The following is a 26,136-nucleotide window of genomic DNA, read 5'->3' on the forward strand; positions in this document are numbered from 1 at the left end:
CAACTCTTAGTTTAAACCGTTTCAGATAATTTATTTGTGCTGTCAGAAAATATCATTCTTAACCCTGAGGTAATGATTTTGCTTCAATTTAGGTGCCTGATATAATCTGCCATCTTTTTATCTTCAAATATCAAGTGTATTTTCATTGTACCTCTTGCACAGACTATCTACATATGATGCTATGAAATGAGGACAAACAAAATATGTGATTTTTAAATTATTCTTCTACTCTATTTTTTAATCTCCAGATGGTTTCTGAGACTGGTGATGTTTTCTTTAGGCTATATATGTTCTGCTTTAATTAACTTACTTAATCAGCACACATTTGAGAGACACACATGTGATCAAATAATATCAGGTGCTAATATTTAATTCCTTTAATGAAATTAGTGGCAGGCCATAAATGGCTGAATTATAATTGAATGATCTTATTAGACTACAAGCTGATGAGCGTTAAAATGAAACTTACCACGTTTGCATTAATATCACATTGGCTGGGGCTGCTGTAAGGACTGAGCACAGTGTAATGGCTGGGTTAGGGAGCAAGATCAGAGCTGGATGACTGAGGTCTGCCATATATATGTATCAGCTGAGGGACTGGCACAACTTGTTTCACTACCTAAGAGCAGTAACTAACTCATTAGTTACCTAAGAGAAGGCAACTAATGTTTTGATTTACTGCCTCCGAAGTTAAAAGATACAGCAAATAGACCTTTTTTTGTGTTGTATTGAAATAAGCCATCTCTCTTTCCATCCTGTCCCTCTCCAGTGTGTGGTTTGTGAAGAAGGACAAGCAGTCACCAAAGGCACCTATCACCTCAGGGGCTTTGTTGGAAATCCTGAGGTAGTTATTGCTGGGAGCAGTGGAGGTCTGGTACATACTTGTATGGATGAGTTGGCTGGAGCAAGTCTGGGGCTTGTACAAGACTCAAAGATTTTTATTGCTTGGTGAAAGATCTGAGCAAGTTTGAGTGAAATTCTCAGAATCTGCACCCTCTGTGTGTGTTTTTCCAGATGGCTATCATTAGCTGAGGAATGGGAATTCTAGGTTTTGGCATGGCCATAGTGATTTTACTTGGGTGTTAGGATGGAGAGGAGTCATGCAGTACTTACAGGATCCCTTTTTACAAGGCCTGGGTTAGGGACGACAGCAATGAGGTGGGCAATTGTAAACATGGAGTTCAGCACATAGGAAAAGAACAAATTCTTATGCAGTGTTATCCTTTGACAGCTGAGGCTCCTGAAAAATATGTAATACATGTCATAAATTAGTTTTTTTCCTCTGATGTCACTTTAACAAGCTCTTTCTGGCAACAGTCTCTCAAGAATGTCTTTTGGCAAGGCATATTTGGAAAATACATGCCTTGCATTGCGGCCATAACCTCTGAAAAATTTTTGGGTTTGTTTTTACACCTGTTTAGCACCACACGCTTTTTAGACCATGTTGTGAAGACCTATCCAGCTACATTCTTAGCTCTTGATGCCTTTCTTTAATTCATGGTAATTGAGATATTAAGTGGTAAAGCAGAACCCTGAGAATTTTTGGATGCGCATGATACAAGGAATGAATATCAGGAATACTGCTTTATAATTAACTGTTCCCTGGAGACTCAATTTCTCAAATACTCAGATGAAAATTATTTTCTACTTCAGGAATTAGTAGTGAGACAGAATGGGAATTTGGGCAGGAATCTCCTTAAATTACAGGGAGATTTGGGTCGGTATCCAGCATATTTCTAACTCCAGTGAGATCCCAAACCAGAGAAGGTTGTTTTCCTGCTCAGAAGGAGAAGAAATCTCTTGAAACCACTGGTTTTGGGGAAGGTAGGATTGATGCTATTGTGGGTAGCAGAGCTACACAAGATAAATTTTCAGAATTCTTGTGAAACCAAATCATGACTGCAGTTTCAGACCTGAACAATCTCCCATTTCTAATTCATACCCAAATCCAGATGTCACCTCCTCATACATCCCTGAGGCAAAGGGCCCTGCATCTCTCCATGCCCCAGAGCATAGCACCAGGCTGGCAGAGGGTGATTGCAGAAAGGCAGTCACGGAGCTGTTAGATAATGCTGTGCTGTGCAGGGATCACTGAGAGTCAGGAGGCAAAACTGCTAGGTAAAGAACAGCTAAGAAATACTGCTGTTTTGATGGGGTAAGCTCAGTACTAGGAGTCTTTTGCAGTCTTGAATGGAGCACAGGCAGTGGCTTTCTTCTCCTCTGCATGTGGAGGCCAATGCAGAGTGCACTCTCTTCAAAAAGAGAGCTAATCTAGCCAGTTGAACTCTTTTCCGCTTATTTTGCTAGCTTGCTTGATTTATTTCCCTTCTTTAGCCCCTTGGTCACCTGCCATTTAGTCTTTGTTTTCCTTACACCTACTTTCCAAGCCATTGCATGGAGTTCTTCCTTTAGCTTGAGCTCATCTTTCTGGTTATGGTTATCAGCATCCCGCAATGCTTATCACTTCTTTAGACCTCCTTATTTATCAAGTCACCATCTTTGGTTTAGGATGTCTATGAGATGCAGATCCTGGTGGCTAAGAATGAGAGTATCTCTGTACACTTGGCCATGATTTTATAGCCCTCCTTCAGCATCAGCTATTGGCAAGTACTGAGTGCCAGATACAGGGCTGGGTTCATGAACTTTCAGTTTGAGTCACTGTAGGACATGGTATTGGAAAAAATAGACTATTCTTTGGAGCTACTTTTGCTACACTATGTTCTTGTGCTTACTCCACATGTATTTGTCCCCATCACAAATCTAGCCTGACGTTCCTTTTCTGCTCCTAAGCCCTGGTGATATTTATTCAGTCCTGAGTCTTTCTTTCTCCCCCTACTCCATCACAATACTTTCACTATGCCACTTAAACCCACTTTTCTGGGGACACTGTGACATGCTTATAACTGCCTTTCTTTTGCAACCCTGGGAACAGGATTGGTGTGACATCAGTGCTGTTCCCAAGAAATAAAATATTCCTTATTACTGGGAACAATCTCTTCAGCTCCTGGCCACAGAAATGCAGACCCTTGTCTCTCGAGGTGCCTTTCTCTGTGGTTTCTGGTACAGGGAGTCTTTTGTAATAATCTCAGCCAGGTAGGTGTGTCTTAACTCCCATTCCTGTCCTTCCTCACTGCTCTACTTGACTTTTGGCAGTTTTATTCATCTATTCAATCAGACTGCCCTTCAGCACGTGTGTCTTTGTGTGCTGCCCAGCCTCCTTTCCCTGTCTGCCTTCCTCTCTTTGTTTTCTCCTCCTTTTCCCTCAGTATTCCCCTTTTTCCTTGATTACAGCTCTCGTGCTAAAGATCCACCTGTAGCATTAACGTTTATTTCCATACTCTCACTTTCTAATTTGACCTTCAGTGTTTGCCATCACAATGGCATTAACACCTGCCTGACATGGCCCACACCAAGAGCAGAAAGTCGAACCAAACCTTTATTTGATTTATTCTTTCTGCTGGTTTTAATAATCCTTTACAATCTTCTCTGACCTCTTTTAGCTCTCTTCCTGGCCCTTTTTGTGTTATTAATAATTCCTTTGTGATGTTTTTGGAGGCTCCTTGGCATTGTCCCCACCATCTTTCTGTATTCTCCCTACTCTGCTTCACTCTTGGGTGCATGGTGTGACTTGTGGGGATGGTGCTGTACAGGGCCAGGAGCTGGACTTGATGATCCTTGAGGGTCCCTTCCAACTCAGTTTATTCTGTGATTCTGTGTGATTCTAATAAATCAGTATGCAAGAAGGCATAACTAAGCCAGTTATCTGTGTCTAAAACCTGTGAGCTTTTGTGTCTCCAAGCCTCTATCCATTGTCTCTTTAGAGTGTCAGTCTCCTATGTTTTCTGTGTCTCCCCTGTGTTTCACATTGATTCTGTCTCCTACATTCCCTTTTTCAGACAGGTTCTTTTACCTACTCACAGTCACCCTTGTTTTACTGTTCCTATCTCTACTTCCCTATTACAATTAGAATGTTTTCCTCATAGAACTGCTCTGTGAATCTGTCATTTTTCTCATGTATAAATACTGAGAATATTGATTTTCATGCCTCAACACTTATTTTCCTCTCCTCCCCCATTGTTTAGTTATCAAATTATTTTCATGCTTTATACCATGTCCTCCCTTGCATCTGGGGAAAACTCCCCAAAAATTTCACAGAATGTTCTTCCATCCATTACCCTTCAACTCCTTTTAAAAGCCTTGGCAGCAATTAGACTGCAGGTGCATTCATAACACACCATCTATTATTCTGGCAAATATAGATTTGTTTTACTCCCCATCTGTCTTTATACAAATGTCTTTAATAATTTGTTTGGTAGTGATTTGGAGGTAGGGGTACCTCTTTGTGTTTTATTAACTAAGATAATGGGGTCTCACTCTGTGATTGTAGAAATCTTGCAATAAAGTGATAATGCATGAAGCTGTTAGACATTCTACTTTATTAATACTTTCTCCTGTTATGTGTTAGCATTACTTAGTGATGCTCATCAATACTGATTCATTATTCCCTTCTGAAAGTACTGCAACATCTGTGATTCCAGATCATTACTAATCTTGATACCCAAAAGTGAACTGAAAATCAATCTCTGCCAGTGAAAACTTATATGTGGGAAACTGCAATCCCTGAAAGCTGCCTCTAAAGTCAAAGTATATTATGCAGTCCTGAAATAATCTGCTATCTGATGGACTCTTGCTATCTGATGGACTGTCTGATTGACAGCTTCCCTTCAGCTGAAGGTCAAATTATTTATTGCTGTCATAGCCAGATGATAGAAAACAGCTGAAGGTTACATGAGCCCCGCTCCCACATAACTTAATTCTCTTTCCTATGACTGTAGTTTAGTTTTCTCTTTGACTTCCCATTATGAAGCACTTTGGTTTAATTCCTTTCTCTCTTCTCTCTGTAACCTCTGTGTCATGGCTTAGTCATGGCAGGGGAAGGAGAAGCGGAGGAGGGAAGAGAGGAGGAGGTGTTTTACTGTCTGAAAGGCTGCTGCAAAGACCAGTCTTTCAGTGCAGCCTGGGACCAGTCAAGATCATGCGTGGTTCATGACTCAGAGCTCAGAGTGAGTCAGACAGGCTGACCCTGCCTTGCTTGCTGCAAGGAATCATCTTGCTGGTCCATTTAGCATACCTAATTTGACCAGATCCTGTCCTTACTCTCCCAAAGAACTCAAACCAGAGAATGGGGTTCCAAATCAGATAAAACTGTGCTCTTTCCAGTTTTCTCAAAGCATTGCAGTGGCTATGGTTTTGTGCTATTTATCTGCTTAGATGGGAAGGGAATTCATCAGTTCATTTGGCAGAGTTTCTAGCTATCTCTGTAGCTGATTAAGACGTTTTATCATAGGCACTCATCAAATTGCCTCTTTGGAAATTACCAGAATTCACAGCCTGTATTTGGATCCACCTCTTTGGAGTTTGCAATCTTACAGAATCTTATAAACTATGAAAAGTCCAACCATTTAGTTTTCCTGTGTTTCCTAGTCTTCCTCTTGGTGGTGGTGATGTGGTGGACTTGATCTTTTACTACTCTTCCTGTTTGGCAGTTGAGGCAGAGGCATCTAATTGACAGTAGACAGGTTCAAAAAAGAACAAGATTGAAATGCTCTAGTGAAGCTGTACATCCATACAGTAGATGTAGTGTTTTCAGTGAATATCAGTCTCCTTTAAAATTCTGATACAACAGCATTCTGTTTTTCTTTTAATGAGGATAACAGGCTGCACACTAGTGCCAGATGGCTCTTAGGGCTGAGTCCTGTAAGCACCTACTCAGGTCAATAGCTCAGTCCTTCAGCCTCAGATGCAGGTAGTCCTGTGCTTCAGGAGCTTGGAGCTCCTACTCATTGCCCCATGCCCCAGTCACGACACCTGGCAAGCCCTGGACATGCTCTTAAGGAACATATATCAATAGGTAAATGAAAGGCCTTAGTGCATCCCCAGCTGCACCATTTCCCCATGGGCTGCACTTTTCACACCAGTCCTGACAAACACAACAACTTTGTCTCAGCTACACTCCACTGGGAGAGGTCCCATTGGTGAGAGGAAACTGTGCTCAGATTTCTTTATCAGGACTATATAAAATGACCCTCAGAAGAGCTGCTTCTCACTGCCATGACAACTTCCAAGATTTCCTTTGGTTGAGATGCCTCAGGGAAGAAGAGAGAGTGTCTGTAAGAAACACTTACTTGAAATAGAAGAAAATTGCCAAGGAAATCAACAGGGATGTTATAGACAAGGCGTGGCCAACGATTGCCATATAATAAAGTATGAATGCCATCTGCAATTTAACAAAAAGAAAAAACAAGCATGAACAATTTGCAGGCACTTCGTTTGTTTTCTCCTTAAGGAAGAATCTACAAAATCAACCTCCTATTTTGTATTTTTTTTTCTTTCCAACATTCTTTTTCTATTTAATATCAGCAATCTATTAAATAGCATGACTCATGATCTAAAGATGAGTGTTTCTTACATATGCATATCTGTTCCTGATATGATTGCGAGATCTCTGCTCACACTGTGTCATTAACTTTCCCAAGCTCTAGGATAGTGCAGCAGACGTAATGCATTTAGATTTTTAATGTGCCCATGACAAGTTTTCACACATATGCAAAAAAAAAAAAAAAAGAAAAAGAAAGAGAGGTTGCTGCAGGATTGGTAGAAAACTTTTATGTGTTCAAAGCAGCTTAAACAACAGCAATCAGAAATTTAATGGTCACTTTTGGAGATGAGTCAGTATTTAACTGCCTTCATGACTCGTATTAGGGCTGTGTTTTTGTTCAATGTATTCATCAATGAGCTGATCCAGAAAAACTTCTAAATTTTCAGGTTATACTTCCAGATAATAGTGAGGCACTCACAAAGGGCCTCATTTAACTGAAGGAACAAGAAGATGTCATATGAGCTTTAACACAGAAAAAAAGTGGGCTGATAGACCGAGGACAAGTGATCTAAATCCTGTCTACACAATGCTAAACTTAGGACTGGAGACCAAACTCAGGAAGGAGATCTTGGAGTCATCCAAGCCAATTCTCTGAATCATTGATTTACTGTGCAATGATAGCCAAGCAGCCAGCAAAATAATCATTATGACAAAAAAAGGCACTGAAGGTAGAACAAAAACCTGTGCTTGAAATGTACAGCACTAACCTTAAGTGCATGTGTGCTTCTAGTCTCCATATCCCATGAAGACAGAAGAGCAAGGAAAGGTGAAAAAAGGCACCTAAAATAGCTGAGGTTGAGTTTCTGTGGGTACAAAGTCTGGGATTCTCCTTTTTGGAGAGAAGTCAGAGGGGGCTTATGACCAAGGCCTTCAGAGTCATGAAAGCAGCAGCTGAAATGACCATTATCCTCAATGCACACCACACAAGAACAGCACATTCTGAGACAAATTCTCATGCACATTAGTGTGAACCTTGGTGCTGGGCAACTCAGTGCACTGACAGTGCTGTGAATCCAGTACCCATGGACAGATAATTAGGCTTTCACTAAATCTAAGGGAATTCTAAGGGAGGCTGATCCATATCTTTTATGCCAGTTGTAAAATAAATTGCAGGACAGCACCTGGGCATCAGAATGTTGAGGTATTTACAGGTCACACTTTGGTCTCAGCCAAGCTCTTAAGCCATCTGTCAGAGGAGTGAGTGAAGGAGGCTAAATGCCATGCCAGGCTTCACCACTGCCTCCTTTCTAAAAGCAAGGACATAGCAGCAACCTGTCTGGGAAAAAAAAAAGACTGGAAGTCTTAATTCCTCTGCTGGGTTTATTCTCTTTTCAGCTCTATTTCATTCATTTTTATTTTGCTATGCATGAGCAATTTTCCTCTTCTCAGTGATTAGATGAATTTTTGTAGCTTGAAGTTTTGACACTCACTTCTTTTTGGTGCTTCCAAGTAATTTTAAACTTTGCCTTGAGAACAAATATGAAAACAATTCAGAAAGCAAAGCCATTCATCTTAGTAAAGGTGCACATCTTACGTAATTTGGTCTCGAGACATTTTGTAGCTTTCAAATAAGCTTCTGCATTCATTAACCTAGCTGGTGGTGGCCTGATTCAGATTTAAACCAGAGTCACATTTACACTGATCTGACCATGCAGAAGAGACATGATCTGAGTATGAATACCCTTCACCAAGCTATGGAAAACTGTTCATATTTACTGAAAATACCTAGGTCTCCTAGTTCTCCTTCACAAAGACTAACCACTGCATTGTTAGTGAGCACAAATGCTTAATGACCTGTTCTGAGAGCACCAGCAATCCCAGACAGGACAGGCCTGAGTGTGGAGAAGATGACACAACTTTCTCCAATACAGGGTAGTGGGAGAGGCTTCCCTGTGTACATGTGACATTTGTTCCACTTCATACTACATGATTGCTGTGTTTTTTAATGACATTAAATGGATATATTCTTAAAGCCTGAACTTAATTTACAGATGACCTGTTCAAAAATACATTTTTTTTTCTACCTATCTTTTATACAACATATAGTCTGAAATATCTACAAGTAGGAAAGATCTCCAGATAGTTACATGCAAGTTTATGTACACCCTGGAGGATTCTTGGTTATTCTATCTATCTATCTATCTATCTATCTATCATCTTTCTGTTCTCAAGTGCTAAAGTAACTGTATATTTGGGACTCAGCAACTGCTTTTTTTTATTGCATCCTACAAATTTACTATGGCAAATGCTTAAAAAAGCCTTAAAATATAACAGTGATGACAGATCAAAATGGACTGAAATATCAGCTAACAAAGCATACATATATCATTACATTTGAAAGAACTGGCTATAATATTTTTCCAATGATCTGCCTCCAAAGTATAGCATATTGATATTTTCAGTGAACTTCAAACAAATAATGAGCACTTTTACTAATTTCTGCTTTGCTTGACACATAAGACTTATATAACATGCTGACTCATTACAATTTTTTTTTGTGCAGGTTTTTTAACCTGGATTTAGAAAACTTATATGTTCTTCCTTTTTCCTCTAGATTTCTTCACTTGAGGGAAGAGAATTCTCTAAAAGTAATACCTTTGACTCAATAAAGTGAGTATATTATGTGTAGGTAAGTGGAAATAGCCTACAAATGAAGCACATTTCTGTTTACTGAAGACTTGGTTTAAAGGTCATAATCTAACTTGGCATTTCTCTAAGATTAGATTCTTTGTGCATTTTCCAAAATGTTCATTTCAGAAAAATCATGATGTGCATACAATTTTCCTTTCTATTCTATCTGTTCTCTTCATGAATGATGTTAAAAATTCTTCTTCTGGAAGGCATGGATAATAGGTAACAGAACCACATTTTTTGCCTCCTTACATGTGCCAACATCTGGAAAAATTATATATTTATGGTGTTTCCACATAATGCTTCTGTAAGCTCTTATTGTTACTATTATTCTTGCCTTGTCACATAGATGAGCCTCATTTTACCATGATGGTTTGTCATGCTGCAAAAACTCTTAAAATTCACCTCCTGCCTAGTCCAACAGACTTGTCCAAGGCCCTTTGGGCTGAGTTACCTGCATGCTGCTTTTTGGCTGTATAAGAAGAGGTCCTCCAACACAAATCCCAAATCAAATCACTTCTTGAATCTTTTCCTTCCACTGTTCCATATAGTCACAAATTATTCTGTCACAAATCTGTAATCAGATTTTCCTGGACCTCCACTTGCATTTGAGAAATACATTTATTTTTATGAGCTTCCCTAACTTAATTTTTTAAAGGTTTTCTCAGATATCTCTCTCCTTATTTCTTTTGGTGCTTTTATATTTAGTTCTTCTCTTTCAGTTTAGCACCTTGATTTTAGAAATATTGATGCAGGTACTTAATTCATTATTGTAATACTCTCAATTACTTCAGTAAAAGTCAAAGTTAAATGTGTTCATGCTTGTAAGATTTTCTGGATTAATGGTACATTCATAAATATTTTTTCAAGGAGTGTGAGTACCGGGTAATACTGTTTGCTTAAGAAAAATAATTTTGACTTACATTAATATTACTAGCCCTGCAGAGAAAACATCTTGGAATATTATTGTTACAGAAAGCAAAATTGAGACTCTAAAAGATTATTTCATAACTCTTGGTCAATCAGAGAAAATCATAGGAATTAAAAATGCCTCTGAAAAATACTGCAAAACTTGTCACATGAACTACAACTAAATTATCCACCCAATAGCAAACCAATACTGATGTTTGAGCATTCGTTAAAGAATTTAGATAAGCTGAAATCACAAGAACAATGTTATTTAAGTCTTGTGCAAAAAATAAAGCTGAAAGATAGGACTATTCTGCTCTCTCTCACATGTATGATTGCTAGCCCAGCCCAAAACATTGCCAAACAACCATTGCCTCTTTAAGTTCAGCATACCTTCAATTTTTCAGAGGTGAAAGAGTTGCACAGGGTATAGTTGGACCAAGTTCGGTTGCTCTCAGGATGGCGGAACCAATTTCCAGTTTCATCACAATATTTTGAGGCCCTCTCTGATGATAAATTGCAATAATAGTTATTTTAATATTTGCATATTATGACTTAAAAAACCCATCTGAAATAATTTCTTTGGGAATAAAATGTGTGTGTGATAACATCCAAATTATTTTCAACCTGTGTAATTAATATACCTCTTGCTGTTTTGCTGTTTTGGTTTTTTTTCTGAGACTTATCTGGTGGTAAACTTGTTTAGCTGTCTCCTGTTTCACTGCACTCCTTGAGTATATATCTCAGTCTTCATTCAGACACAATATTTAGCTGATAATAATCCATTTAAAGACACTGTTGACAGCAGCTTATGGAAGAGAAAATAACCACAGGTGCTGATGCCAGACCTGAAGGAAGTGCGCAGGGTTTCAAGTATCAGGGTTAAACGAGTTAAAAATATTGCACAGATAAAGGGCAGTAATGTATAAACCAGAGCCTGGGTGCTGGAGATGCCAACAGCCCAGGGCTCTCTCTGTGCAGAGGAGTGGAAAAGTCTCTCCCAGCTTCCCCACCAGTGGAATCCTGACATGCAGAGTGGGAGCATTGCTTGCTCTCCTCAGGGTCTGCACAGCATGCAGGCACAGAGGCAAGCAGCCTCACAAACGTTTTGGCACTGGTCCCATGTGTCCAGTTTGATTTAAGATGGTTGCAGAGCTCTCTGTTTCAATAATCTGATGTGTTTTTGGCCTCTGCACAGGTGTCTCTGGTGCTGGCTCCTGCACCACAGGTGGCTCTGGCATGCTTCCTGACAGCCCTGCCATACGGATGGTGCTCCAGGCTCGTGCTCCTCTGCACGTCCTCTTGCTGTGGAGGGGGACAGTGGGGCTTCAGCAGCGCACAGCTCGGTGGGATGCCTGGAGCTGCAGGTTTGTGCTGTGTCTGCGTCCCTCCGTCAGCCTCACACTCCTGCTGGGGACACCCTGGATGCTGAGGTGCAGATGGTCACTCCTAATCACGTGTCAAGTTTTGGCCAGATCCTCTGGCCTTTCATTCGTCACATGGGAGTCACTGGAATGTTTGCCCAAGTAACAAAGACAGGATAAGATCATAAACTTTTAAAATAATAAACAATTATTTTATGTTTTATTAGATAGTGATGCAGAGACTTATGAAAAACATGTTTTTTTTAATTCTGATTTTTAAAATAGTCTAAAAAGTCTATCTTTGCTTTTTCTACCTCTATAATTTGGTTGGTTTTATACTTAGATTATCAGCATTTCCAGTCAATACACTTTTACACTTTTAGATTTTCATTTTTTGTGGTTAACATACCCACTTACTTTTCTTTATCTAATGATTAATGGTTCTATTAATTTGTAAGATTCATACTCCTAAAGCCTAAAGAAAGGAACTGATCCTATGGGTAAGGTAAAGATAGTATAGGCAGAGTTATTTTACTCTGACTATAAATACATTTTATATAGCACCCTTGCAGAAAAAAGAATCCTCCAGAACACAGAAACAATAATTTTTGAAATTATTGTGGATTTCAAATAATTGTTTTGGGGGACATGTTAAACATCAATACGTGCATCGACAATACCAAGAGGAACAGTACATGTAATTTTAGCCTTCCATAGCTTGGAGATAATCTCAGACTGCCCATGTAGCAACGTTCCCTTTTACTCCTTGCCAGATGCTATCAAAAGCTGGAAAAACTTTTCAGTCACAGATGAAAGATTAATGGTAGTGCTACCATGGAACACGGTGTGCAAGCGTTGCACTGGTTATCCCGTGCACTCTGCGAAGTGCACGGCTTTTGTTAATCTGCTACAGAGAACGTATGGCAATGTCATCCATCATCTCTGTACTTCAGTGCCTGGGTAGGCACTCTGCCAGAGTATAATGTGGCCTCTGTAAGTTAGAGACAAACCTTTCACCTCATACTTTTCCTTAAAGCCAGACAAACCTGATCCTACTAAAAACTGATCCTACTCTGAAAGTGCCAATGTGCCATGGATTTCTCGCTGTGACTTGAGAATACACAGCTGGGGAATAAGAGCTCTTTACTGTCCATCCTAGTGACTGAAACAGGTCAAACATCTCTTCTAAATCTATTCTTTTATACAGAAACAAAGCTGCAATCCAACCACTGTTACACTGCAAGTTATTGTAGAGTGGCCCAGTAGCAGATGGGGGATATTGAACCTGGGTATGTGTTGGTTCTTTGTGCTAACCAGAAGATATGGTAAAGTCTGAAAAAATACACATGTGCAAGGATGGGTAAGACAACACTAGCAAGGCAAAATGAAAGTATGGGCTTTGAGATTATTAAAATACTGTGAAAACACTAATTTTTTTGGCTCTGTCTGCACCCTATCAGCTAGGATGGGACACCGCTTAGGCACTGCATTATTCAAAGTGGAAGAACAGTGACATCACATTGTACTGATCTCACCTGATTGTAGAAACCTTGAAGTTACATAATTCATAGGCAGCTGTGCAGAATCTTTGCAGTTAACTGAGAGAGACAGACACTTCAAGAACTGTCTGGGAAAAATGGATGCAAGCAATCTTATCCACAAAGGAAGTTTTTTGGGAGCAGTGAAGTGTCTTGAAAGATTAACCAGTAGCAATTATTTGCATGGGTATTGTTTGCGCCACTAATAGTGCTTTTATGAATCATATGCTGATTAAAAAACCCTCAGTCATCTATATGTAACAAATATCTTAATATCTCTGGAACAACATGATAGCACTATCAATCAGGCTTTTCACAATGAGACCAGAGCTACAGCTAGCACATGTTAAAGGAGCCAACATCAGTTTTTTATTTATTGCTCACTTATAAGATGGAAGGAGAAAGAAGTCCTCCCCTGTTGCAGTCATGCTCGGCACATACCAGACACTGAATTCTTTGCTATTGTTTGGATAGACCTGTGCAGTGCTTACTTTTGCAGATGAAGAAATAGTTGGTGTTGCATATCTGATTTACTCACATCTTCAGTAAAATGTTCTGGAACTTTTTCAAAAATAAAAAAATAATTTCGTATTCATGAAAAAAAAATCATTTCATATAATGCAATGGAGACCCTAGAAAACTTCAATTCCAGTGTCCTACATCTGATTTACTCACATCTTTGGTAAAATGTTCCGGAACTTTTTCAAAAATGAAAAAAATAATTTCATATAATGCAATGGAGACCCTAGAAAACTTCAATTCCAGTGTCCTAGTAAATGAAGGATTATCACTGTCTTCAGAATGTCTTGGACAGCAGAACTAGAATCTGTATATGAGTGATATTGGACAGTGTGGGGGTAGGAATTGGTTTGTAAGACACAGCTGTCAAACTTGCTAAGGAGCAGGACAGAAATACACAGAAGGGTAAGGAGAAAAGAAGCAGCTGGACAAAGAGTTCAGATTTGTCTTTTTATAATCATCTAAAGTATATCCTTCAACACCAGAAAACAGGACCAGCAGAAATGCAGAACTATCTATTTTAGTTAAAGGCAGCCAAAATTTAGATTTTGTGGCAGCAAGAGAAGTCTTCTCACAGTGTCACAGCAGGAAGGAAAGGCATGTTCTTCAATTGTAAGAGGCAACAACACATTAATCATAATCTGATTAATAATCATCTAATTACTTATGGATGCATATGGATTTGCTTCCAAATTGCACTTCTAGAAGCTCTTCTCCTGGAGCTACATGAAGAGTTATGAGCAATAGTTTTCAAAAGGGAACCAAAGACAGAAACCCAAAAAAGCAGAGAACTGAGGGGAGTTTTGCTAAATGCACCTTTGGTTCACAAAGTGGGGTAGATGCTGCTCTTAAACACTGCTTTCTGCCAAAAAGTAAAGAGTGAAACTGAGATGAAAAGGGGTGTCAGCCACAAAAAAACTTCCACATTTGTCTCTCTTACTATATGACTGCACCAAAATAATCCTGACTAAATGCACTGTACAGGGACAGTGAAGTGGGCAATGTAAGACTCCCCTGCCACAAACCCAACAGCCCACAGGTGGCACAGGGCAAGGCTCAGCTCCTCCTGTTGCCCTTGGCAAACGTGCCTTGCCAAAGGCCATTATATCCACAATGTACTTTCTTTTTTTTTTTTTTTTTTCATTAGAATATTGACAGCATGAATTTCATACTGAATTCCTCAAAAACTAAACTCGTACCAATTTTAGTGTGATCTGGAACCATTTGAGAGGGATTATACCAAAGATTAACCTGTCTAAAATATGAATATAAAATACAATTTGAGAGAATTGCATGTTGTCTGAATAGGAGCATATAAAATAGCCCTGCTCAGAGCTTCACAGCCAGAAAAGGATGAGACAATGAATTTCCTGCTGTCACTGGCATTAAAGCAGTAGGTCTTGTTATGTTTTCCAGACAAATTGATTTGTTTTTATGCATTATCACATTGTGCATGATGTGCACTGCGAGAAAGAGATTGCTTCTTTCAGAACACAGATTCCTGTCTAGTAAGAACTGATCTAAGTTCAGTGAAATAGGTGGGACTACACTTGGTAGCTAACTGTGAAGTTGTCAGACAGAAAATGAACTGAGCACTGAGCATGTTCTCCTTCATTTTGTTTCTGTGTTCTTTTTTTCAGAATACAATTTCACCTTTTTTACTTTCTGACATACTCCATCAATTTCTTCTTGGCATCGGTGCTGAATGTTGTTGGGGATCAGATACAGAGGGCTGGTATTTGGCACCCACAGATATGGATGGGAGGAGGATTCGATCCTATGCTGACAATAATGTTTCACTTTTCCAATTATGAATGATGTAAGTGTCAAAGCAAAAAATACAGAGGAAAGACATTATTTTCTTTCAGGTTTCAAAGCTATGCATGGCATCTTAGTGAAGTGACACAGCCATCAATTAGCTGGTACACAGCGGTTTTGCAGATCATGGTGCAGCCCAAACAACGCAGCATGAAATGCTTGTTTCAGAAATTCATGGGGTTACTTCCATGCCTAAAATACTGAGGCATTTGGATATCAGAGACTCAATGGGGAGGAAATCTGACAGTCACTACAGTTTTCATCATGGAAAATTGCTATTTTTTAGGATGAAGTCTCTGTTTCTCAGCAGAAAAGCTGAATGTATTTTGTTTAATATGAATAAGGTACCAAAGGAAATAATGACTTGTGATACAAAACCTGATAGACTTCTCAGGACAGTTCAGTATGTGCTTTTGGCCACCTGGTAGTGGCAGCCACTTTCATTAGCAGCTGACAGACTTGTAGACACCCTCCTTATTTCTTGTCTCCCTCCTACTTTATTAAGTCTCTATGTGACAACCAGCCACCTGTAAAGCAAGGCTGACTACCCACTGGTTTGATGCCACATCTGTAACACATGCTGGGTTACTCAACAGCTATTCTAGGAAAGCAGCTCTGGCTCAGCCAGGAGATGCTGAGCTGCTGCCAAGACTGGGAAACAGGATGCAAGCAAAGAGGTTGACACAGGTGCTGGTGAGGAGAAGAGAAATGTGCCAAAGGAAAATACTGGGTCCAGAAGACCACAGGTATTGTTGCTAAAGAGGACAGTAGAGACAACAGCAGGAAATTAATTACTGGAGGAGGCTTTTCTTCCTACGGCTGTGTACAGAGAACAGGAATACTAAAAAAAATTCCCAAATTTCAACCTTTAAGTCTTGCCAGAAAGAGTAACTGCAGTATGGCACTGTGGGCCAGACTTCATGAATTCCCAAATTTCAAATTTTAAATCTTGCCAGAAAGAGTAACTGCAGTATGGCACTGTGGGCCAGACTTCATACAAGCATTTGTACATTAAGGAGTGATTTGCAATCAGTGTACGAGCCACAGGCCTTGGTGTTAATGAACATTAGTAAGTGGAGTGAGATGCTTCTCCATGGATGGCTTCGAGTGTTTCTTTAAAGAGTGCTGCTGTAGCAGAGCAATTAGCTCAGAACAAGTCACTGGAGACAGACAAGAGGAAAAGCTGAGAATAGTTGGTTGGGGAGCAAGTAGGAGAGTGGCTCTGAAATCACCCCCATGTATGAAGGATGAGGACCTTCAGTCATTTCTGTGATCACAAGGCTGCCCATCACCCACCTTTGCAGGTACAAGCTGAGCATTGCACGGAGTATACATAAATTAAGACTGTTAGTGCCATATATTTTTTTCTTAGTTGAAAACCATGGAAGCAGGAAAGGAAAAGACTTGTAGTAAATCTTTCTAGTCATAAGGAGGGCTGCTGCTGTGTGGGAAGGATATCATGAGTAAAATGGGGTCTGAAGCAGAAGGTACAGACCACATCTCAGAGGCACTTTTAATATGCATGCAGGAAAAATCTTTTGCAACCCCAGGATTCGGAGTCTCAGGTTCCTTCCTGAATGCAGGCACTTCTGTGTGGGAACTGAACCAAGTTTGTCCAATTCTTCTAAAATGCTCTTTTGGAATCTTTTGTGCAAATAGTCTACTGGTCCACAGAGATGGAGACCTGAATGAAAGGCAGCCCTGCAGTTGGGGTCTCAGCTTCTCAGTCTGTTGTCCCCAGGCGCTTCAATGAAGAGCCATGAGCGTGACCCTGCTCCAAGTCTCCTTCTTGAAAACTATGACACTGTACAGAAAAGAGATCAAGTCTTGTGAAGAAAGGGCACAAAAGACAAGACCTTATGATTTGGTGCCCATTGTCTGTCTCAGGGGTCTAACTTGCTGTAAAGATGTGTTGGGTTGTTCTCAGGGTGTTTCCACAGGAAGAGAATAGTGACCTTGCCACATGAGCTCACTTTCCAAGCACAGGATTCCTGAGCAAACAGATTTCCTTCAATCCATCCTGTCCAATGCCTACTTCCACTAGAAAGAGGAACGTTCCTTCACTAGAGATTGAATGGGGGTCAGACTAGGTCTGATGTTGGAAATTGCAACTTGCTGAATTCTTTAATTATGGACAGCTTGATTTATGAAGAACAGAAATAACAATCAATCTGGCTGGTATTGTAAACAGGATTCAGCAAAATGTGTAGGGATTTGATTCAACCTGGAAACTCCTCAGTTTCTAAATAAGCAATAAGCTCAAGAAAATCAATAATTTTAGCTAATGGTGTTGGATAATTAACTCACAGCTATGCAATAGTTTGCTTCCTTTATTTCCAGTTGGGCACATGCATTTTGGGTTAAGCTTGCTGAAAATTTTCAGATTTATGCACCTTCTCTCCCAAATATTTAATTTCTTAGATTTTAACTGCAATTGGTGCATTGTGACTATGTTGAACTTAGCACACTGTGCCATCAAGCACCACCTAGAAGCAACGTGTTCTGAGCAAGGAGCACACAATTGTGTCTCTCTTCAAACATTACTCTTTGCAGAGTGTCTAATATTTCCTCATATCTATTTAGAAATACTTGCATTGATTTTTAATTTTTCCTTTTAAACATTCTTCATTTACTTCTCTCAGTCTACTTATGGTATTTGCATGAATAATTCAGCTAAGGACTGAAACTCAGAGAATGAAAGAACATCTTTTCTGCTCATCTTCTCTCATAAAATTATATTTTCCAATAAAAACTGAACAAAGAACATACTGATGCATATTTCAAGCACATAAGCATCTTCTCTTCATTATAAAAAACTTAGAACGAGGTGCTAAGAATATCTTGATGTTGTAATTCAGAAGCTGACATTTTCATAAACCAGGTTCTATAAATTCATTGGTTATATTTACATAAATATAAATACATATAACATATTTTAAAAATTAAAATATGTTAATTACAGAAACCAAAATCTTGATGTGTTTTAATTTCAACCAAACTTTCTGAGATTTCACAGATCTGCAAAAATGCTACTGGATTGAGCACATCCACTCAATGGCACAAATGTTCTGAAGACATCCTTTAGAGATAGATAAAATGGTAAAAAGAAATACTGTACCAGTTGGATCGAAGTCTGGAAAATAATCTGGACAATTCTGAGCAGTGAGCCTTCCAGCAGGTGTGTCATCCCAGCACAACCAGCCGTCCCATGTTCGGTTGCAGAACAGACCTGGACATTTAATAAGATTGTAAGAGTTAATTCCACAAAAAATGTTAACTCCCTCCTGAACCATTCTGTTCTAGCCTCTTGAGGATTATTGCTGCCTGCAGGCAATCAGGTTTTCTTTTTGTAATATATTCTTTTATTATTGTAACACTCAGAGTGGCATTCAGGAACTGGAAGGTGCTTGCTTTTACTGACCTGATGCTAGTGGTGTTTATTTTACCAGAAATTTACATTTTGAAGCATGTTGAACTGAACTTTGAATGTAGGGTCCAATCCTACAAATTTCTCTTCTTTATTCTCTTTCTGTCAGCTCTAAGTATGTACACTAGTGGTACCCAAAGACCTGTGAGACATCCACTTTTCATTTAACCTTTTGCTGCTCAGCAGATTTGAAAATCAGTTTGAAATGTAAAGATAGGAAACATTTGTGGAGACATCCCAGCTAAAAGCAACTTTAGCAGAGACAGGTCCCTGCCAGGCTGTTGCCCCGTTCAGCACCAGAGGTGGGTGATGTAACTACAAACCCAGTGAAGCAGGTGCAAGACTGACCTGTAGCAGGCAGATCCTGCCTGTTGATGTTGTCTAGGTAGGCATGCTGTGATTCTGTCCTTGTCATGCCCCTTCTGGGAAGGGTGGTGCTGTTGAGGCTCTGGGGTGTTCCCAGCCCCCAAACAGCAGCAATGCCAGGAAGCAGAACACAGCTCATTGCTGATCCCCGTTACAGAGATTGTACATGCCATGGTCCTCAGAAATTGTGCTCTAAGCCTGCTTGCTACAACCTGTAACATGACTCATTGTGGATTTATACAAGAAACACATTAAAACCCCCCTACATTTCCTGGTTATTTTCCATTCAAAACCAGTTTGTGTTGGGGAAAATGTATTTGTCACCAAGATCATCAAGCTAAAGTAAAACAGAGTGAGAAGACACATTTTAGCTTTTTTTCACTCTGGGCATGAGGAAGTATTAAAATGAAGGTTGGCTAATAACCACTGCAAGCTATTAACATATGGGTAGTTGCTTCTGGAGCTTTTGAAACTATCCACAGATAAACTTTCTAATTGAAGCAAGAAAGCTGTAAAAAGACATCTGAATTGCTCCAACTTGCACAAATAACTGTTTGTAAATCAAGTAGTTGTTGATTAAAAATAAAAAGCATAAGATTTAAAACCTAATTTTTTTCCAGATCTTGTTCAGAAAGGAAATTTTTAACTACACTTTTTCTTCATTAGCTAAGAGTTTATGCACATATATTTTTCAGTTATCAAGCTAAATGTGCTAATGATACTTGTTCACTTAATTAACCAATCATCATATCAGCAGTTTGTTATCTTTCCTTCAGGCATTGTCATGTTCTTCTAGATCTTTGAAATGCATCTCAAAAACTTTTAGGAACATTTTTGTAATACCAAAGAAGAAGAAGAGTAGAAAGTGATTGCAATTTGAACTTGTTTTTGAAAAGTAGTGCCAAATGGAGTTGGAGGGAATATGTAGTTTTAAAACTTTAAATCCTTTGCCTTGCCTGATAAAGAAAAATAATCATATAGATCAATCTATACATCATGGGCTTATCTTCCAAGGTAATTATCAGGATATACTTATATATATATATGCTCACATTTATCTTTATCTGTCTGTCTCTGTGTACATGTACACACTTATGTGCACACACTGCTGTTCTGGAGGGGTGGTCATGTGTTTCCATATGCCTGAGCTCCTCATTTTATCATGTCTTCAGTTCAGAACACACCTTCAGTTTATCTGGCACCATTCTGTAGTCACCCATTATCCTCACTCTGAATTATAAATTACTTAAGTGCATGTTGCCATGAACCAGCAGCCCTCAATGGCATCACTTAAATTTAGCTGCCAGCTGAATGCAGGAATGCAGGCTCTCCTCCTGCAACGGCACTGCCCTTGAGAACACTGCTAGGAATTCATGTCTTGATACATAAGAATTCCCAGCTCCTGATGGAAAATCAACCCTTTGCAACTTATCACACAAGGAAAGTGCAAAAGAAAGGTGAATCCAGTGGTCATTGTCAATGGATGCAAAAATCAGCTGTTTATAGAGGTAGAGACTAAAAGGTAATCTAACAAGAAACAGTAAGTTACTTCCCCTGCAAGTCCAGCAACTAAAAGGCTTATTTATGACTGAAACCACATTCCTTGTATCCAACAATTCTGTTTAACTGCTTGTGGGTATTATTCAGCTGAATTAAAACCTGTTTTAAGCAGTGGGAATCTCTATATTCATTCCCAAATATTTCTGCATCAATACCTGATTATCTGTCTTAACATCTAACTCTTCTTTGAGTCTTAGAGATCCCAGTAAAATTTTTAAGATAAGAGCTGTAGAAATGTCTTTATTCTTGTATTACAAAAAAATCCCACATTATCTCCAACACCACTATTAGGTTAGGTGTTTTTGTTAATTGTTTAAAATATAGTTTCCCTTTAAACTATGTCCTCATTATCTGTTTTTTGCTTGCAAAAGTCTCACACTTCCTGTGATATTTTTTTCTCTAGCTCCTCATATCTTCATTTGTATCTTCTGTGAGAAAAATTGACCAGAACTCTCAGTCCCAAACAGAAATGTTGCATTAAATGCAATTGCAGCACCACTATTATATGTCATTTCCCTTTTTATTAATCTTCACCTAAGCCTTGTATTCAATAAAGATGTCTAAAAAACCTCTTTTATAAGTCTTAGTGTTTTATAAACCTCTTTTTCCTACTGTTGCTGCCGAATATAGAATATGTGGAACTTGCGCTGGTACAGAGCACAATGCCCAGCAGTCAATACACACATGGCAAAAAATTGAAACACAGAGTGGAGCAAACAGAACAACATTTATATTTAGGATTCACAATCAGGTGTGACCTTGCTGAGAAGTTCAGGAAAATGTTATTCCTCAAGCAAGAACAAGAGAGATTCAAGCAGCAAAGTACTCAGCCGAAATGTAGGTGACAAGAGGAAGGAAGAGCTGTTCATTCCCTGGGCTCCTTCCAGACTTTTCCCTTTCTTTGCACTTAGGAGGATGCTAAGTGTGAATTTGATTACTGCTTGTGGAAAGGAAACTGCACCCTGAGGAAGACTATGGGTTAGTATAGAGAAGAAAATATTTCTTTATAGTTATATTATCACACACAGCAAAACACAGATTCTTAAAAAACCCTTTTTACCTTTTTTCTTGTATGGAGGAGCTCTGTTCATCCTCTCATAACATTTGAACTGTGAATCTATTATCTTCTGCCGTATGACTGAATTTTCAGTTACTACAGGCTCTAATGTAGGATCAGTATAATTTACAGTAGAAGAAAGACTTGGAACAATTCTCTGTATGGAAAGGAAAAGCTGTTAGTACAACTGGAAAAACAAAGGGGTTTAAATTTAAAAAAAGTGAGGACCAGAAATTTCTATTACTCATTTTTGAAAGGCCTTTTATTTGCACATATGTTTATCATTATGATGGGCCTTGTACTACTTACAAAGTAAATGCTGAGTTGTATTAGTTTACCTCATGAAAACATAATATTTTAACCAAGCCATTTTTCTTGGTGAAGAAAGGGTCATTAAATGCTTGATAAAGTCCTCAAAATATTTTAATTGAATTTAGTGTCTGTAAGAGAATTTTCTGTTAAACCCATGTATTTCTGTTCACTTGTGCTGATTTAACTGTAGACAGTGCAGACAAAATACCTCAGTGTCACAACCTTTGCTTTGAGCTTCTGCAACAGTTAAGGTCAAAGAAGGTAGAGTTTAAACCATGATACCTTAGCTCCTAGTTAAGTACCCAAGCATCTCCAAGCAGACATCCTAAATTTGATAGTCTAAATAGCAAGGTCCTCTTTGGTATAGTGGCATCTTCTGAATGATACCACTCTGAACTGCCTGCCTGTTAAAGGAAAGGATCACTGCCTTTGGAAGGCAAAGATCTCAGCTAGAGAGGTCAGTTATATTCTTTTGCCTGCCGTCCATGCATGCATGCATCCATCCATCCATCCATCCATCCCTCCTTCCCTCCCTTCCTCCCTCCATCCCTCCATCCCTCTACCCCTACTTCCCGCCTTGTGCAGCCGAGGTCTGTGAATGGAAATGAAAGTGTGGAGTTTTAGTTTGTTCTGTTCTGCCTTAATCCTGTATCATGACTCTTCTTTGCTTGAAGGTGATAGTAAAAGATGAGTTCCTCTGCTTCCCCACTCATAAGCAGCATCACTGCAGCACTTTCCTAGCATGACCCTCTGTTTTCCCCTGTACTAAATGGTACTAAAGCCGCCACAAACACATTCAGATTCATTTGCAGGCTGCTTCAAAATCTAGGAGTCACGTAAACACACAAACTTGACCTTTTTAACAGCAAATGCTAACACAAAGATCTTTAGGCATGCATTTTTTAGTTGTTTGAACTTAAAACATAACAGGTTTGAAAGTTCAAATATTGGCTTACTCCTTACATTTTGCTGCCTCTTTTTTTATGCCACATCACAGGCAATTGTATTCCATCAATACATTACTTTTCCTCCTCATTTGCATGCTAAATCACCTTTGTAAATATGCGGCAAAACCAAAGTGTGTTTGACTTTATTGAAAAAAAGCCATTACTTTTATCCTGATACTTCTGTACCAAACTATGTGAGTTTAATATTTTTATACTCTTATATCAAATCAATTATGTTTTTCTAATCTCATCTCATCTCATCTCATCTCATCTCATCTCATCTCATCTCATCTCATCTCACCATCTCTTCTGACACAGAAGTTTTCAACTGTATACACCTGCTAGCTGGAGGACATGGAGGCAGTTAATCTTATTGTACTTAAGTAGGTGCTTGAAATAAAGTAGGAGGAATAAGAATGAAAATATTTTCTGGCAGAGATAATTTTATATAAATTTTAGATATACATATACATCACCTGCTCCCCCTCCCTCCAAGATATATTTGGACAATGAAGCCATTTGAAACATTTCATCTGGCCATCCAAGTGAAAAACTAAGTATCTAGAAAGTCAGAAGAGGAAATACAGAAGCAAAGCCAAACATCACAGATCTCTTAGCTTTAAAAAGACTAAGGGGAGCAGCTGGAGTCCCCAGTAACAGCCAAGCAAAATCCTAAATCCAGCACAGGAAAGTGGAGATGAGGTTCTTCAGAAAACCTCAGCTTTGTCTTAGCCCTTCGTGTCTATGTCCATGACACAGGCACTGGTGCTTCTCTGAAGTGGTGTTGCATCCTATTTTTTCCCATTCTTATTTTGAATAATTCCTCAGTTCCAAACTGTTTGTACTCAAGACAGAAATAACAGTTTCATCACAGGATGCCAGGAGGGCTTCTGTGTCAATGCCTTCTTCTTGATAATTTCTCTGCAATTCTGGGCCAGTTTGGGAGCACATACATGTATGGGATGATGGTTTTGAGGGGTGAAACAAAATTTGGACACTAAAATAGCAGTATTCTTATAGATAGTTTCGTTACTTGCAGTGTGTAATTCCTGAAGAAGTCGGCTCTTATTGGGTAAAGTTTAATGTAAATATTCTGATATTTGGATGTAGAGAGTACCTGTGATGATGGATAGATTAAATGTCTTGCATTGTGTACAAAATTATGTAAGAGTGCTCAGCCATGTAAGCAGGAGTCCCATTCTACTGCCCCTGCACAAGGCAATCATGGAGCAGCTGAAATTTCTACTGCTCACATTTAGGCAAGCAATTTCTCAGACAGATAAAAATATGGATGAGTTGTGTCACTAAAACTCATCAGTGGAAATCACTTAATGGCCTCCAGTAAAATGAAAGCAAGTTTGGATAAGAGTTGGAATAATAACATTAGATTAATAGTTGTCTCTTAAATTTTTTTTCCCTTTTTCTTTTCCTTTCTATTAAACACAATGACTCAGAAATGACTTTTCCAAAGGTAATTCCCCAAAAATATTTCCGGGCACTTTTTATGTAATTGAATAGTTTGTGTATGAAATCAAATTAGGGGGTTATACATAGGTATGTCACTGGGATTATTCACGTGTATATGCCCTTTAAATCTACTCTTTGCTTTGATTGCTATTCCTCATTTTTGTTTACCTAGCTTTGAAAAGCTGGCCTTGGAAGCTTGAACACAATTTTCTTCTCCATTTAAATCAGATTACCACTTCAGCAGATTAATGAAATATAAATTTTGTGGCTTGCTGGAGGTGGAGAAGTCATATCCCTGTTTCAAATACTGGGTTTTTTACCATACAGAAGAGAATCCCCATGTCTACCACCCAGAATTTAAAGCCTGACCCTCCAAAGTCAGTCCAGTGGGCTGATGATCCAGCCTTTATGTACCTGCAGTTTAGTCAGACAAAAATTTTGATGCAGTTTGTGATGTCAGATGTTATTACTTGTTTTAGTCTCCCTCATTCCTTACTGTAGTGGTCAGAAAAAGGCAAATGGGGCAGGAAGACATCTCTGGGTAATTATTCCCTTTTCAGAAGTAGCAGGAGCTTGGGTATGGCTACATGGGAGAGAAAGTTTAGTCTGTATTGTGTTAATGGGAGAGGTTGGGAATGTCCCATGAATGTCTCCATATCAGTGTTTGTATAAACTCTCATGGAATTAACGATTTCAACTCACCTCTTCTACTATGTTTTCATTGTTATGTCAATGTATTTTAGAAATTAAGACTTAAAAGATACATTTGTACCACAAAAAAGACAAGGTCAATTAATCTTCACTTGGTAACTACCGACAAATATTGAATCTATGAAATATGGAACAAATTTTAAATGTTCATTGTTCATTAACGCACATTAAAAAGCCTTCCCATCCATTCACCAGATACTTCAGATGGAAAAATAGATGAAGTTTATACAATAAAGGAATGCCTCATTCATTTAAAAACATTCTTTATTAAAGAGAAATAAATAATTCACAATAATCAATGTGATCATTGCTTAAAAATGCACTGAATTCTTCAGAAGAAAACAGTTTAAGTGATGTCCCATGCAGCAGTTTAGCAGCCGTACATATGATGTCACTCCTAAAAGTCCAAGTAAATGACGTCATACATACGACCACCAAGCCACCACGTGACAAATGACTGACATAAGAAAGTGAATTATCATTACAAAGAGAAATAACAAGCTGCTGGGAATGCTGCAGTTCACTTTATACCTGGAATGAATAAAGGATTCTGAGAAAGCAATTTGGCTTCATTATTAAACTATACAGGAATGAACAAACAGTGCCCTGGTTTCTGTAAGAGAAACTGCTGTTAACCTGTGCCAGGCTGTGCCCATTTCTGCAAGGAAGAATCCAGATAAATAAGCATAAAAGTCTTTCACTTTTTCTTCCCCACAAAATATTGGACACGATGAACAAGCATCCCCAAATATTTTTCTTCTGCCATCAAGGAGATTGCAGGACACTAACACTAACTGTACATAACATTTAGGAAAAGAAGGCGTTTGTAGCTGTCTTTTTTTTCCCCCTCTTCCGCTAAATATAGTAATTTAACAACAATTATTGGTGAGCTCAGACTAGCAGAAATTCTGGATGCTCTAACTGTTTTTTATTGATTTCAACAGATCAAACATTCAATTGGTACAATTATTTTAAAACTGCTGTGTGCAGTCATCTCTTTGTCAATCACTACTGTTCTTCAATACATCACATTTTAGAGCAAAAGCTCAGCATGACTTAGATGAGTTGCAG

General features: G+C 38.8%; 1 protein-coding gene across 1 annotated transcript in view; it reads right to left on the bottom strand.

Annotated features, from left to right (window-relative positions):
- CALCR (calcitonin receptor) overlaps nt 1–26,136 on the bottom strand; it is a 155,524-nt gene that overhangs the window by 35,812 nt on the left and 93,576 nt on the right. Inside the window, exons 3-7 of the mRNA XM_041466549.1 lie at nt 21,632–21,785; nt 18,337–18,447; nt 10,373–10,485; nt 6,186–6,277; nt 1,114–1,240 (exon numbers count right to left, since the gene is read on the bottom strand). Coding sequence (XP_041322483.1) covers nt 1,114–1,240; nt 6,186–6,277; nt 10,373–10,485; nt 18,337–18,447; nt 21,632–21,785 — 597 coding nt within the window. The remainder of the gene's footprint in view (nt 1–1,113; nt 1,241–6,185; nt 6,278–10,372; nt 10,486–18,336; nt 18,448–21,631; nt 21,786–26,136) is intronic.

Source organism: Pyrgilauda ruficollis, unplaced genomic scaffold (assembly GCF_017590135.1).
Source record: "Pyrgilauda ruficollis isolate IOZ18807 unplaced genomic scaffold, ASM1759013v1 scaffold2, whole genome shotgun sequence".
Taxonomy (NCBI): Eukaryota; Metazoa; Chordata; class Aves; order Passeriformes; family Passeridae; genus Pyrgilauda; species Pyrgilauda ruficollis.